This window comes from Haliotis cracherodii, unplaced genomic scaffold, assembly GCF_022045235.1.
Source record: "Haliotis cracherodii isolate W230 unplaced genomic scaffold, xgHalCrac1.p SCAF_11, whole genome shotgun sequence".
NCBI lineage: Eukaryota > Metazoa > Mollusca > Gastropoda > Lepetellida > Haliotidae > Haliotis > Haliotis cracherodii.
In genome coordinates, this window is record NW_027266266.1 from 144454 (window position 1) to 160512 (window position 16059).

The 16059-nt window shown below is 43.2% G+C and overlaps 2 protein-coding genes across 4 annotated transcripts in view; one reads left to right on the top strand and one right to left on the bottom strand.

The window, feature by feature from the left end:
- Window positions 1–6432, top strand: part of LOC139456072 (sphingomyelin phosphodiesterase 4-like) — a 76675-nt gene extending 70243 nt beyond the window's left edge. For both annotated transcript variants that reach the window (XM_071237577.1, XM_071237578.1), the window contains 3 exons: window positions 3575–3715; window positions 5183–5311; window positions 5521–6432. In XM_071237577.1, the coding sequence (XP_071093678.1) occupies window positions 3575–3715; window positions 5183–5311; window positions 5521–5847 (597 nt within the window). In that variant the 3' untranslated portion in view covers window positions 5848–6432. The remainder of the gene's footprint in view (window positions 1–3574; window positions 3716–5182; window positions 5312–5520) is intronic.
- Window positions 6433–6902: 470 nt separating this feature from the next.
- The window catches only part of LOC139456073 (squamous cell carcinoma antigen recognized by T-cells 3-like), a 38634-nt gene continuing 29477 nt past the window's right edge, over window positions 6903–16059 (bottom strand). The window contains exons 17-23 of one of the 2 annotated variants that reach the window (XM_071237579.1): window positions 11727–11842; window positions 11152–11235; window positions 9828–9938; window positions 9566–9655; window positions 8806–8889; window positions 8497–8663; window positions 6903–7516 (exon numbers count right to left, since the gene is read on the bottom strand). In XM_071237579.1, coding sequence (XP_071093680.1) covers window positions 7348–7516; window positions 8497–8663; window positions 8806–8889; window positions 9566–9655; window positions 9828–9938; window positions 11152–11235; window positions 11727–11842 — 821 coding nt within the window. In that variant the 3' untranslated portion in view covers window positions 6903–7347. The remainder of the gene's footprint in view (window positions 7517–8496; window positions 8664–8805; window positions 8890–9565; window positions 9656–9827; window positions 9939–11151; window positions 11236–11726; window positions 11843–16059) is intronic. The other variant, XM_071237580.1, reaches the window with a different exon arrangement.

Consider the following 16059-nt stretch of genomic DNA (forward strand, 5'->3'; position numbering starts at 1 on the left):
TACTAGTGTTTTGCAGATATAGATACCAATCTATCTTTCTTCCTATGTATTGTTCTCTTTTTTCTCCCTATTTTGCATAGTATTGGTGCTGTATATGTACCCAAGGGATCTAATTTTGCAACTTCTTCTTGCAAAAATGTTCCATATACTGGAATTTCTGATCCATCTGTTGTTTGTAGAAACAGAATAGTCCTTTCCAATCCTCGAAATATACCTTTGGCAAATTTTCTACATGTATATTCTCCTTCCAAATCCAATGCTTTTGTACATTCTTTCAATGCTGGCGCTTTTTCTATATATTGTATGGAAGAATATTCCACTTCTTCTTCGAATTTGTCTATCTTTGTATTTGCTGCTAGTAGTTCTTGGTTTGGTGTTTTTTCTACAACTAGTGGATTGTATTCTATTTTTTTGTTCTCATTGTTGTAGAAGATTTTTGTTTCTTCCACGTGCAAAGACAATTCGTCTCCTTCTACCATTGGGATCCAATACATAGACTTTCCATATCTATCCGGTGTTGTGTGTTGTGCAGCTGTTTCTAGCAATTTTAGTATCTTTCGCAGTCTTTTTGTTTGCCAAATAGCGGGAAAACAATATACATCTACATTTTCGATATTTTCGATACATCTAGCTGCATCACGTTCTCCTTTCCATCCGAGTATAGAAATAGTTTTTCCCGAAAATTCGGACACCTTTCTACACCAGCTTCCCAAATTTTGTTCTACAATATTTTTGGTTTCTGTAGATGCAGTTCTATATTCTTCTATATTCTTGTATGTTTTTTGTATTTCTTCTATTTCTTGTTCTCTCTTTTTCCTTTCCTCCTTTTCTTTTTGTATTCTTTGTTCGTGTATATTTGCAATGTTTTCTTTCCATAGATTGCTATCCAACCAGTCTTCTATGTCTTGCAATCTTTGTTCTCTAGTGGATCTGGAAAGAGTGGATATTTGTCTTTTGGTTTCCATATCTATTGTTTGGAATTGGGAAACTTCTTTTCCTATTCTGTGGGATTTGTTTTTCCAGAATATCCATTCTATGTGTTCTGTGCTTGGGAGAAGCATGGAAGGGTTTGTATCTGCCTTGGATATTTTTGTTGTTTGTTTGGATGGCGCAAGAATAGTTTTGGAATCCTTTGCTTTTGTATAGCATCGAAGTGGTCCAAACTCTACACCTTCGTTTGTGGAAGATAGGATGTCTATACGAAATATTGGACAAGCGCGAAACCCAAAGTCTCCAATTGCAAATTCTACTGCTCTTTCCCATTTCTTCTTATCTTCTACTGTCTCTTTTTTCGGATGTATATGTATCCCTGCTATTCTCCTAGTTTTTGTGTGTGCATACCATGCTACAAATATCTTCCCACGAGGTCTAGAGGCGACTATACAACATCTATCCAATTTCTTTGCCAAGTTTCTCCATTGGTTTTCTGGTGGTTGTTCAAGAAATAGTGGTTCTTCTTTGGGGGATACCAACTCTAGAATTTCGTCAACAACCCAAGGTCCTATGTCTTCGTCTGGTGCATACACAGATATTTCTATTCTAGAACAACCTCTTTTCTGTACGTCTGGATGCAAAAATGTTTTTCGTAGGTGTCTATTTGGACAATCTACATATTCGCAAAGATGTGTTCCTATTGGATTCTGAACGTCCCCCGCTTCGAATTGGAAACAACTTTGTTGTATATCTTCGTGGGAAATGTTCTATTGTTCCTACTGTATACCGAAGTACATACATGTTCTCCTACAGACGCTGTATTGTCTAGAATTGTTCCTTCTCTTTCTCCACAATCGTATTGTATACCTTGTAGAAGTATCCCTCGCTCTGTAGGTATTCCACTAGTTTTTTCCTATCTAGTACACCAGAAAAGTCTCTGGTATAGTCTATGGAATATATCTTGTATCCGAAGGAATATAGTTGCGTGTGTAGTGCATCGAACCCTTTTTGTGTTTCCTCTAGGGACAACTCGGAGACATCTATTTTGCACACAAATATACCTTTGGGTTCTTCTTTGGAAAATCTTTCCATCCATTTTTTCTTCACTTTGTATTCTGTTTTTTTTTGTATTCGTTGTATTGTGTCTCGTATTTTGCTCCCAGAGCCTCCTATATAGGAAATTGTATTTGCAATAGTAGCATGCACGCAACATCTGTATACTTTCTGCGTTGCAATTTGTATTTCTTGTAGTATACGTTTTGCAGATCAACTTTCTCCAGTTGTACAAGACAAAGATCCCCGTAGAGATACTATATCGTTTTCTTCTAGATAGCCAAATACATACATATCGTCTACAAATATTGGCAGGCCATCCAAAGGTTCTAGATGTGTTCTACCCAGATTTCCTTCCAAATAGTCTACCTTGGATATATCGGGTAGCAAGTTGTCTTCGTATGCATTCTCCACTAGTATATGTTGGAACACATGGATTTCAGCACGTATGCCCATGCTCTCCATAGTTGTATATTTCGCTTCTTCGATTTTTGTTCTATACTGTAGTTGGGCACAAATGTTCAATTGGAAATTCGTTGGGCACAGTTGTATGCTTTGGACACATCCTAATGCTCTAGTAGAAAAAATATTGTAGGGGGATGCCGAAATCGGGGGTGCCAAACAAGAAAAAGACGCCTTCTTGTGGATCATATTTCGACAGCAATGGTCGATTGTAAGATATCTGAGGATGAGTTTCGTTTAGTTCTGTCGGAACTCACCAAATACAATGCAATGAAGCAGGAGATTCGATCCAATTCTCGTAAGACCAGTGGTATTAGCGAAGACAAGAAAAAAACATAGAACAGGGGAGGCAACAAGCGCGTCAATTATTCCGTGCAAAAACCAAAGAACTGGTTGGAGATTAAAAATAGACTGCTTACTATAGTTAGATCACATTTTAGACAAATGCTTACATAAATATATAAAAATGGAGACAACAATCGAAAAAGCTATTAAATGGAGAGAATTACGGCAAGGTTTTTATTATATCAGTGATGTCAAACCAACCAAATACGGTTATCAATTGTTTCTTATCAATTTCCAAGAAGAGTGTAGTTATATAGTCTGGTCTCCTAGTAAAATGAACGAAGAACTTAATAAAAATGTTGAATATCGCTTTATTGCAAAAAATAATAAAGAATATTTTCATTACCATTTAGGCTCATCTGAAGCATTGATTGGCCCCAGGTATTGGTGAGCTGGAGTCAATTTAACTTAATCTCATGACTATTGTTGAATCACATAATCATTTTGGCATAAAAAATTCCCCCTGTAGTAGCAGTATATATAGGTATATAAATCTTGCTCCAGTGGAGTTGCGGCAGAACCGTCATTACCTATACTACTCTATACAAGAGTTGGCATACTTGAATTATATATCTATACAAGGGTGGGCATACTTGAATTATATATCTATACAAGAGTTGGCATACTTGAACTATATATATCTGATAGATGTATAGATATAATTCAAGTATGCCCACCCTTGTATAGATATGACTCAAATATGATCAATAAACTTCTTTTTACTGCCAAGCAGTGCACATTGTCTGATTGTGTGCAAGAGTTGCCACATGTGATGTTTCAGATCACTCTGCCTGATGACCTCCAGGACATGACGCTGCCCACTGATGTCAGCCTACAGAATAGTCTGTTGACGGAGCCCACCACGCCCGACTGTATCGAGACCAACCACGGCCCCGTTCTTACAGAACATGGCAAATATCAGGTGTGTATGTTATTCACACCATCCTCCACTGACAGCTGGCTGCTCGCACGTACGGTCATGTCAGGGCGGAGTCCTTCAAGTGTTTACTGTCATGACCCCAGACCAGACTTGGATTCACTTCCAGGCTCCAAGTTTGTGGTGTCACCACCTGCTCTGTTGAAATGCCGATGAAGGCGGCATGCCACCTGTCATGATGTTGTTGGTTTATTACACAGACCTGTCATGGTTCTTTGAGTCATGTCTGAGTGTTATTGAAGATCTGGGTTAGAATTTCTGTTTAGCCACCCGTTTAGAAGTGACACATATAAAGAAGAGTATTTATGGATGTCAACTTCTATATTATGAGGTACACAAGGTTTGGGAGTATATACTTACGCCTTCATCAGGTGAATGAATGCTATGAAGCAGAGAGCATATATATATGTACTAGGGCTGGGACGAGTCCGAATTTACTATCCGGGTACTCAAGTTATATCCTTATTCAACCATATGAAAAGTCAAAAGGAATGGGTGCATAGTCAGAAAGAAATGCAAACATTAGTGACTTGTAGTGTAACCATAGAGTTCTAGATAATTTTTGTCATTTAACAATATATCGTGTGACTAACCACGGTTCCGGGTAGTCCTGTAGGTACCCAGGCCCTACTCAGTACCCACCCGACCCAGGTACCCGAGTTACCCGTCCCCGCCCTAATATGTACCTGTAAGAACAACTAAAGTAATAAGATAACAAAGGTGGAAACTTAACAAGGGAAGACAACAGATAATTGGCGCTGGTGGATTAGCAATAGACAAGTAGAACTTAACAGTAAATAGCACTGACAGATGATTATGATGGACAACTGGAAGCCAGGACTTAAGTATCACTGATTGGTGATGGGCAAACAGGAGGCTGGGGGTAAATAGCACTGATAGGTAATAGAATGGACAGGACAATCCACCTTTGTTATCTTACTACTTTTGTTGTTCTTACAGGTACATATATATATACACATGGAAATTAGTTAAGCAGCACCCGTATATTCTCAGACTGAGCAACTTTAAAGAACTAGTGCATGAAATATGTAAAAGATTTTTGGGGGGATGAAATTAAGTCATTTTCCAAATCTGTAACATTTTTAAAAAAACCCACATTATTTCATGATAGTCTTGGCTATGATCCTTTACACATTTCATGCACTAGTTCGTTAAAGTTTTCTGGTCTGAAAATATACGGGTGTTGCTTAACTATTTTCCATGGGTATATATGCTCTCTGCCTCATAGCATATATTCAACTGAAGGAGTATACATTCTGATAAAAATATTATGAAGAAAAATGATATTCTCATTATAAAGAAGTTGACATACATACCGCGGTAAATACTCTTCCTTATGTGTGTCACTTCTAAATGCCTTTCAAAGACATGACATTTGTGATTGTGTGTCATTATACAACTCACTGACTTGCATGCATGTGTCTGTGGCAGGTTGTGAATGGGATGCGGAAGTTTGACATCACCTACCAGGGAGACCCAGACCTGCAGCCAATCAGGAGCTTTGAGAATGCAACCCTCGTCCGCATCCTGCACCAGTTTTGTTCCTTCATCAACTGCCAGGTACAGATACTTATAACTCTCTTATAGATCACAGAATACTCACAGGACCTGTTGAACCCTTTCACTGACCAACATAGGTGGCTTAACTCACTTAACTAAAGTTGTGTTGTCCTGTGATAACACAGATGTATTACATGTGTATTCACATCCTGTTTATTTGAAGCTCATTGTGTTGCCATTAAATGTAACTGCACTTATTTCCCCTTCAGTTCTGTGGGCAGATCAACAGTCTGTACTGCCGCCAGGATCTTGTGGGACGCATGGCCGAGGTGTACCTCGCCCCACCCCTCCGACCTCATCACATGCTCAAGTCTCCGACCTCGAAGACAACTGCCGAGGCTCTTCGCCAACCGCGACTGAGTCTGCGGTTCCTGGCAAGTTACCAGACCCTCATCTACCTGGGCATCCTCTACATCTTCCTGCGACTGTGGCTGGGAGCTGGCCCTGTGGAGTTCCTCCTCATCAACATCTGTGTGTGTTTGCTGTACGCCTTCTTGAAGGCAGTGATGAGGCCCAGGTCTGTGGTGCCACTTTGATCGGGAGCTGCGGTCATTGGGACCTGACACCGCATTTACAATGGATGTGTCAAACATGGTGCTTTTTGTTGATAAGATCAAAACAGATATTGATAACAATGACTTTGTATTGAAGAGAATATTCATAACATGTAAGATACAAAATACTATTTATCTCCTAGGAATATTCTCTGGGTAGGATTGATGTTCCTGCATATTCAATGTAGTCAGATTATGTAACACCAGCAAGCTGAGACCAGGTGCTCCCACAGTTAATGTCCGTAAAGAAACAATTGTCTGAACATCAACCCAGCAGTTTACACTCACTCATGTCGCTGTCAGAACTACAGAAAGGATGAAGATACTGTAAATCTTGAAATTTATGCGAGCATGAATGAAATGTGAAAAATGCAAGTGGTCATTCAAACACTAGAACTTACATAGAGGTTATCACGCGAGTTTGTTTGGGGATGGTAAATATCCTGCATTAGGAATAAACATTGTATTTAGCGAGCCTTGGCGAGCTAAATACTTAGTGTTTATTCCTAATACAGGATATTTACCATCCCCAAACAAACATTGTGCTCTCAACTTCAGATTTTGTACATATGGAAATAAATATATATTTGACATTGATTTTGTTGATAGCTTCTTACCAGCACAGGTCTGACATAGATAATTCAGACGTCCAACACAGCACATACCGGCCATAGGACGTCCTACGCGGTACATACATACGGGCCATCAGACGTCCAACACGGTACATACATACGGGCCATCAGACGTCCAACACGGTACATACATACGGGCCATCAGGCGTCCAACACGGTACATACATACGGGTCATCAGAAGTCCAACGTGGTACATACATACGGGCCATCAGACGTCCAACACGGTACATACATACAGGCCATCAGATGTCCAACACGGTACATACATACAGGCCATCAGGCAGAGGACCAACATGGGGTACATGCATGGTACATCAGAGGTCCAAACCATCGAATGTCGGCTGGATCCCAGCAGGACACAATAACTTCATAACTGGACCCACTTATAAAAGTTTAGACCAGCTAAGAAAAGATGTTTATTCACATAATATACATTGATTAGAAATGTACAGAAAATGGGACCCAGAAAATGACGTTCACGCTGTCAGTTTCACAGATTACATTATAAACTTCTCATCCAAGTTGTGATGAAGACTGGGTGAGTGGAGACATCTCGTCATGTGATTTGAGTCTGGCGGGTATCAGCTGATCCACGTAAGGAAACAGATGAGAAACAACCTTCCAACCTGTGACCTGCGAGTGTCAGCTCCTTCATCACTCCATGCTACTGAACGGACCGATTGCACAGGTCCACATATGTAACATTCAAGAGTTTTCTTACTGGATAAAAACCAAGCAATGTCTTGAATGGAGCAAACAGACAAATGAAGGTGTTCAGCCTGTGGTGCTTCAACAAGGCTGTCATACATTCAGGTAATCCGGTTCTGTTCCCACATAACACTGGTGTTCCTACTTCTGTAGCAACATGCTCCTGAAGTCTGCGTTACTCATCCCGACTGTTGACTTGTCAGACTGCTGTCCATTGGTGGTGTTGGAGTCGGCACTGATGGTGGACGATGATGGACCTCGCTTCACAGATCTCGGGACGAGCGCCACCTGAGTCCTGACCTTGCCTCGCCTGGAACATCCATGTGTTGTGTGAGAGTTTAATGGGATGACTGGCAATGGAGGGTGGTGATATTTCAACTCCTATCATAACTTGATTGAAAGGTGCTTTTACATGAATCAATCGTATATTCTTGGGGTCAAACGGTACATTGGTGCATCGTGAGTTTATATACACAAAACATTTTTTTGTATCCATGCAAGATGACACACTTGCTACAATACATTACTCATTTGATGACCGCCCCCCCCCCCCCCCCCCCCCCAGCATTTTTGTCACTCAAATATTACAAAATGTAATTTAAGTTCACAACTTAAAAATAGCATCCCTACACATGTGGCTACAGCTAGCTTTTCCTTTTCAACCTGCTCTGAAATATTTATGGTCCAGAATTTTCCACACGGTTTGTCGTAAAGATTCGATATCGTGATCTGACTATCGTGTCACCCCGGTGACATGACAGATGCAGGAAGCAGCAGCAATATCTCGGCTGGATGATCTGTTTGTTGTTTAATGGCACTCTCGGCAATATTTCAGCTATGTAATGCCTGCTTGTAAATAATCAACTCAGACCAGACGAGATAATCCAGTGATCCATGACGTCTGGGTATGAGGACACACAACCTGTCTGCCCAATCCATTGGACCCGTGAAGATCCGGGAAGAATAGGTCGTCGGCAACCCATGGAGACTATGCTTGTCGTAAGAGGCGACTAACGGGATCGGGTGGTCAGGCTCGCTGACTTGGTTGATGCATGTCATTGTATCCCAATTGCGTAGATCAATGTTCATGATGTCAATCACTGGATTGTCTGGTCCAGACTTGATTATTTACAGACCGCCATCATATAGCTGGAATATTGCTGAGTGCGGCGTTAAACAACAAACAAACAAACAAACAGTTGCCTCTTACTACCAGCATAGGTTGCTAGGGACCAATTTTAACCCGGAATCTCCACGAGGAACTAAAATGAATGAACAAAATTTACTGACTGGTCAGTTTCCTTCTTGCCACTCCCCAGGGACGGCGTGCGTCCAAACTCCTCCCCCCTCCGTGCCTCAGGCTGTTTACGGGGAGGGGGGTTGCTGATGGCCACTGATAGCGTATGCTCCCCCACCAGGAGTCCGTCCGTCTTCATCACGGCTTGTGTTGCCTCGTCCTGACAAGCAATGATACAGGATGACAAACTGTCGATCAATGTGAAGTAGGAATAACCTGTGATAATTATTGAAATGATGCAGATGTCTCCTACATACACAATCTCCTCAGACGTGCCTCAAAGATGGGTCACCTTCCCTTACCTCAGTTTCGTATTCAACGTACGCGATCCCTTTAGATGAACCGCTCCTGTAGGTGACAAGACGAACATCCTTCACCTTGCCATGCTGAGGAGGAAACATGACAATCAGTTAATGGACCTGTTGGATTTTGTGCCATTTTGAATTATTTCTATTATTTCATAGGGTGTCAGAATAATTTAGAGTGAGTGTGAGTGAGTTTGGTTTAATGCCGCTTTTAACAGTATTCCAGTTATATCACGGCGAGTCATCTTAATGTGGGAGGAAAAGCCCGAAGTGATGCAGGTCTCAGATGTTTACCACTTCGGTGAAACCCACGAGCACGGGTATGGTGCTGACAAACCTAGAAACATAATCGGGCTGAACCGGGATTTGAACCCACAATCATAGGTTTCTGGCGTGCCCAAGGGACGCAACTCTGCACAGCGAATCCCTGCGCCTTAGACGACTGAGCCACCTGTGCCCCCCAGAATAATTTGGAAGGAAAACCTTCACTGATGCAGGTCAAAATGTCAACCACTTTTTGGTGAAGCCCATGAATGGTGCTTATAAAACAAGGGCAAGTCTGGGATTTGAAACAATGATCATAGGATCCTGCCATGTCTAGGGGACATAACTCTGCTCATCACACTTTGGAGGCACAGACATTTTGTCCATCCCTGTCTCCCATTACTCAAAGTCTTCATCAGATATGTTACTCACTCACTCACTCACTCATAACCCGCTGTGTGATTGAGTGAGTGAGTGTTGTCGCGGGACTCACCTGGCTGAAGATGTTGGTCACAGCCTCCTTGTTGCAAGTGAAGGGGAGACCTTTCACAAACAGCTTGTTCTTCTCGATCTCCATTGCAAACTGAAACACAGACACCATGGACATAGACAAATACCAGAACTTCTCAAGGCCAGACTTCAAACACTAGACTAAATGTAATGTCAGAAAAAAGCTATATGGAAATAGGAAATCACTAACGACAGAATTTAATCACAACAGATTGTTTCATAGACACTATGAAACTATGAATCACCTTAAACTGTGGCTTGGATCTGGTCGCTGATCTGTCTTCACACTTGGAGACATACATCGGCCGGCCTTCTATCAACTCTCGGTCCAATTTCAGGGCTTCATGTACACAAAACTGTAAAACAGAAAACAACAAGGACTTTCTCTTGAGAATGTAACAGTGAGTAGACACCGACACATTCCTCAAAGAAGAGCATCATAGATCTACATCACTGACGTCTCCCCCGCACAGATCTACATCATAGAGATCCAAGCCTTCATAAGAGGTCAACAAGGGGATCAGGTGGTGAGGCTTGGCGACTTCATTGATGCATGTCATCGTATCCACAGAGATCTACATCACACAGACCTACATCACACAGACCTACATCACACAGCACACGGACCTACATCTCAGAGATCTACATTACACAGACCTACATCTCAGAGATCTACATCAGACAGACCTTCATCACAGACCTACATTGCACAGACCTACATCACACAGACCCACATCACACAGACCTCCATCACACAGATCAACATCAAACAGACCTATATTATAGAGACCTACATCACAGAGATCTACATCACAGAGATCTACATCACACAGACCTACATCACAGAGATCTACATCACACAGACCTACATCACACAGACCCACATCACAGAATCCTAAAACACAGAGACCTACATCACACAGACCTACATCAAACAGACCTACATTATAGAGACCTACATCACAGAGATCTATATCAAACAGACCTACATCCCACAGACCTACATCACACAGACCTACATACCACAGACCTACATACCACAGACCTACATCCCACAGACCTACATCACACAGACCTACATCAAACAGACCTACATCACACAGACCTACATCACAGAGATCTACATCACACAGACCTACATCACACAGACCAACATACCACAGACCTACATCACACAGACCTACATCACACAGATCTACATCGCACAGACCTACATCACACAGATCTACATTGAAGAGACCTACATCACACAGAACTACATCACACAGACCTACATCACAGAGATCTACATCACACAGACCTACATCCCACAGACCTACATCACACAGACCTACATCACACAGATCTACATCACACAGACTTACATCACACAGACCTACATGACAGAGATCTACATTGAAGAGACCTACATCACACAGACCTACATCACACAGACCTACATCACACAGACCTACATCTCAGAGATCTACATCACACAGACCTACATCACACAGATCTATATCACACAGACCTACATCACACAGATCTACATTATAGAGACCTACATCACATATTTCAATTAAGCCTCACCTCATCCTTAAACTCGACGTAGGCATAGCCCTTTGATTTGCCCTTGTAGTTTCGGACCAAGCGCACATCCATGACTTCTCCACACTGTTGAAACAGGTTAAAGACTCATATTTCAAGCAATCTGTGGCCATTTTGAATGAGCTAACATCACCCATAAATGTTTGACATAATTACACTTGTGTCCATTGACACAAGTCTTTTAGGATGCGTCGTGAATAAAACCTCGGGAAGTGCAATTGGGGGCAAGATGAGCCGGTATGCAGTAACAACAAATGAAACCTCATTTAGTGCAGTCGCAACATGAAAAAAGAATGAAAACATATTTTAGCTTTTGTTGATCAAAGGGAGTTTCACTCCACATTTCTGTATGAAGTAATGATAGTCAATAAGGAGGAGATGAAATTGTTTACACATACAGCTTCAGAATAAATCCCAGGGACAAACAATGTGAGATTTACTGTTATTCATAACAAAGTGAATGGCCTACAGTTTTGATAATTACAACGACTTGGGTTTTGATGGTTCTCAAGATGTCTTTTGATGATCAAAGAGGCTTGTCGCATGTACAAACAAACCTTGATAAACATTTCTTTGATGAGATCTTCTTCCAAACTATAAGAGAGATTGCTGACAAAAACGGTTCGGCTGTCCTTGGAAGAATCATGTTGAACCAAAATACCATGGTCCTCTTCTGTAACAGACAGTAGTCTATATATCATACCAGCAGACAGCAGGCTAAATATCATACCAGCAGACAGTAGTCTATATATCACACCAGCAGACAGTAGGCTATATATCATACCAGCAGACAGTAGGCTATATATCACACCAGCAGACAGTAGTCTATATACCAGCAGACAGTAATATATATATCAGCCTACATCAGACAATGGTCTACATATTTCCCGTGCATCAGACAGTAGGCTTTATATCATACCAGCAGACAGTAGTCTATATATAATACCAGCAGACAGTAGTCTATATACCAGCAGATAGTAATCTATATAACATACCAGCAGAGAGAAGTCTAAATATCATACCGGCAGACAGTAGTCTATATATCATACCAGCAGACAGTAATCTATATAGCCTACAAGCAGACAGTAGTCTATATCTCATACCAGCAGACAGTAGTCTATATATAATACCAGCAGACAGTAATCTACATAACCTACCAGCAGAGAGAAGTCTAAATATCATACCGGCAGACAGTAGTCTATATATCATACCAGCAGACAGTAATCTATATAGCATACAAGCAGACAGTAGTCTATATCTCATACCAGCAGACAGAAGTCTATATATCATACCAGCAGACAGAAGTCTGTATATCATAGCAGCAGACAGCAGTCTATACATCAGCCTACATCAGACAATGGTCTACATATTTCCCGTGCATCAGACAGTAGGCAATATATCATACCATCAGACAGTGTTCTACACATCGGCCCATATAAGACAGTGTTCTACATATGCCAAACTCAATAATTCAAGGCACTGTGACCAGCTAGCCCTGATTCAGTTGTTGTTGTCTTGATACTCCGTATACTGCAATATTTGTTCGTATAACTGTGTGTCTATGTAACTCACTTGTATATGGGCCAATGGCCTTTCATACAATAAACCATTGAATTGAATTGATTCAAGGCTGGGTACTGGGGACCTTGTCTGACACAGAAACCTCACAGAGAGACAAGCATGTGGTACAGGAGGACCCCGTCTGACACAGAGACCTCACAGAGAGACAAGCATGTGGTACTGGAGGACCCCGTCTGACACAGAGACCTCACAGAGAGACAAGCATGTGGTACTGGAGGACCCCATCTGACACAGAGACCTCACAGAGAGACAAGCATGTGGTACTGGAGGACCCCGTCTGACACAGAGACCTCACAGAGAGACAAGCATGTGGTACTGGAGGACCCCGTCTGACACAGAGACCTCACAGAGAGACAAGCATGTGGTACTAGAGGACCCCGTCTGACACAGAGACCTCACAGAGAGACAAGCATGTGGTACTGGAGGACCCCGTCTGACACAGAGACCTCACAGAGAGACAAGCATGTGGCACTGGAGGACCCTGTCTGACACAGAGACCTCACAGAGAGACAAGCATGTGGTACTGGAGGACCCCGTCTGACACAGAGACCTCACAGAGAGATAAGCATGTGGTACTGGAGGACCCCATCTGACACAGAGACCTCACAGAGAGCCAAGCATGTGGTACTGGGGGACCCTGTCTGACACAGAGACCTCACAGAGAGACAAGCATGTGGTACTGGAGGACCCCGTCTGACACAGAGACCTCACAGAGAGACAAGCATGTGGCACTGGAGGACCCCATCTGACACAGAGACCTCACAGAGAGACAAGCATGTGGTACTGGAGGACCCCGTCTGACACAGAGACCTCACAGAGAAACAAGCATGTGGTACTGGAGGACCCTGTCTGACACAGAGACCTCACAGAGAGACAAGCATGTGGTACTGGAGGACCCCATCTGACACAGAGACCTCACAGAGAGACAAGCATGTGGTACTGGGGGACCCCGTCTGACACAGAGACCTCACAGAGAGACAAGCATGTGGCACTGGAGGACCCCGTCTGACACAGAGACCTCACAGAGAGACAAGCATGTGGCACTGGAGGACCCCGTCTGACACAGAGACCTCACAGAGAGACAAGCATGTGGTACTGGAGGACCCCGTCTGACACAGAGACCTCACAGAGAGATAAGCATGTGGTACTGGGGGACCCCGTCTGATTCTGAAACCCAACAGGCAGATAAACTTGGGGTACTGGGGACTTATTCTAACAATGAATCCCCACAGAGAGATAAACTTAGGGTACTGGGGACTTATTCTAACACAGAATCCCCACAGGGAGATAAACTTGGGGTACTGGGGACTTATTCTAACACAGAATCCCAAAAGGAAGATAAACTTGGGGTATTGGAGGACTTATTCTGACTCTGAAAAACCATAAGAGACTAAAGAAGCATTTAATATATTTCATAAAGTGAATACGTTGTGTAACCCAGTCAGTGGAGCCATCACCAGGGTTACATTGTGTAACCCAGTCAGTGGAGCCATCACCGGGGTTACATTGTGTAACCCAGTCAGTGGACCCATCACCGTGGTTACATGTGTAGTCCTGTCAGTGGAGCCATCACCATGGTTACATTGTGTAGTCCAGTCAGTGGAGCCATCACCAAGGTTACATTGTGTTACCCAGTCAGTGGAGCAATCACCAGGGTTACATTGTGTAGTCCAGTCAGTGGAGCCATCACCGGGGTAACATTGTGTAACCCAGTCAGTGGAGCCTAGTCAGTGGAGCCATCACCGGGGTTACATTCTGTAACCCAGTCAGTGTAGATTAGTCAGTAGAGCCATCACCAGGGATACATTGTGTAGTCCAGTCAGTGGAGCCATCACCGGGGTAACATTGTGTAGTTCAGTCAGTGGAGCCATCACCCGGGTTACATTGTGAAGCATAGTCAGTGCAGCCATCACCAGGGTTACATTGTGTAACCCAGTCAGTGGAGCCATCACCGGGGTTACATTGTGTAACCCAGTCAGTGGACCCATCACCGTGGTTACATGTGTAGTCCTGTCAGTGGAGCCATCACCGGGGTTACATTGTGTAGTCCAGTCAGTGGAGCCATCACCAAGGTTACATTGTGTTACCCAGTCAGTGGAGCAATCACCAGGGTTACATTGTGTAACCCAGTCAGTGGAGCCATCACCGGGGTTACATTGTGTAGTCCAGTCAGTGGATCCATCACCGGGGTAACATTGTGTACCCTAGTCAGTGGAGCCATCACCGGGGTAACATTGTATAACCCAGTCAGTGGAGCCTAGTCAGTGGAGCCATCACCGGGGTAACATTGTGAAGCCTAGTCAGTGGAGCCATCACCAGGGTTACATTCTGTAACCCGGTCAGTGTAGATTAGTCAGTAGAGCCATCACAAGGGTTACATTGTGTAGTCCAGTCAGTGGAGCCATCACCGGGTTTACATTGTGTAGTCCAGTCAGTGGAGCCATCACCGGTGTTACATTGTGAAGCCTAGTCAGTGGAGCCATCACCGGGGTAACATTGTGTAGTCCAGTCAGTGGAGCCATCACCGGGGTAACATTGTGTAGTCCAGTCAGTGGAGCCATCACCGGGGTTACATTGTGAAGCCTAGTCAGTGGAGCCATCACCAGGGTTACATTTTGTAACCCAGTCAGTGTAGCCTAGTCAGTGGAGCCATCACCAGGGTTACATTGTGTAGTCCAGTCAGTGGAGCCATCACCGGGTTTACATTGTGTACCCTAGTCAGTAGAGCCATCACAGGGGTTACATTGTGTAGTCCAGTTAGTGGAGCCATCACTAGGGTTACATTGTGTAGCCTAGTCAGTGGAGCCATTACCAGGGTTACATTGTGTAACCCAGAAAGTGGAGCCATCACCGGGGTTACATTGTGTACCCTAGTCAGTGGAGCCATCACCGGGGTTACATTGTGTAACCCAGTCAGTGGAGCCATCACCAGGGTTACATTGTGTAACCCAGTCAGTGGAGCCATCACCAGGGTTACATTGTGTACCCTAGTCAGTGGAGCCATCACTGGGGTTACATTGTGTAACCCAGTCAGTGGAGCCATCACCAGGGTTACATTGTGTAGTCCAGTCAGTGGGCCATAACCAGGGTTAGATTACATTGTGTCATATTGGATACAACTGTGTTATTGAAACTGTTAGTACATAACACGCTTGGCCTACAGCAAAACCTCTCCAAACCATCCTTTGTCAATACCAATGTCTTGCAGGTTGCTCATTCAGTATGCTACTTCTACGACACGACCAACTGAGCCTTCAGAAGACATATTGTATCCACCATACACTTGTTTATCTTCCTGAGGTATTCATC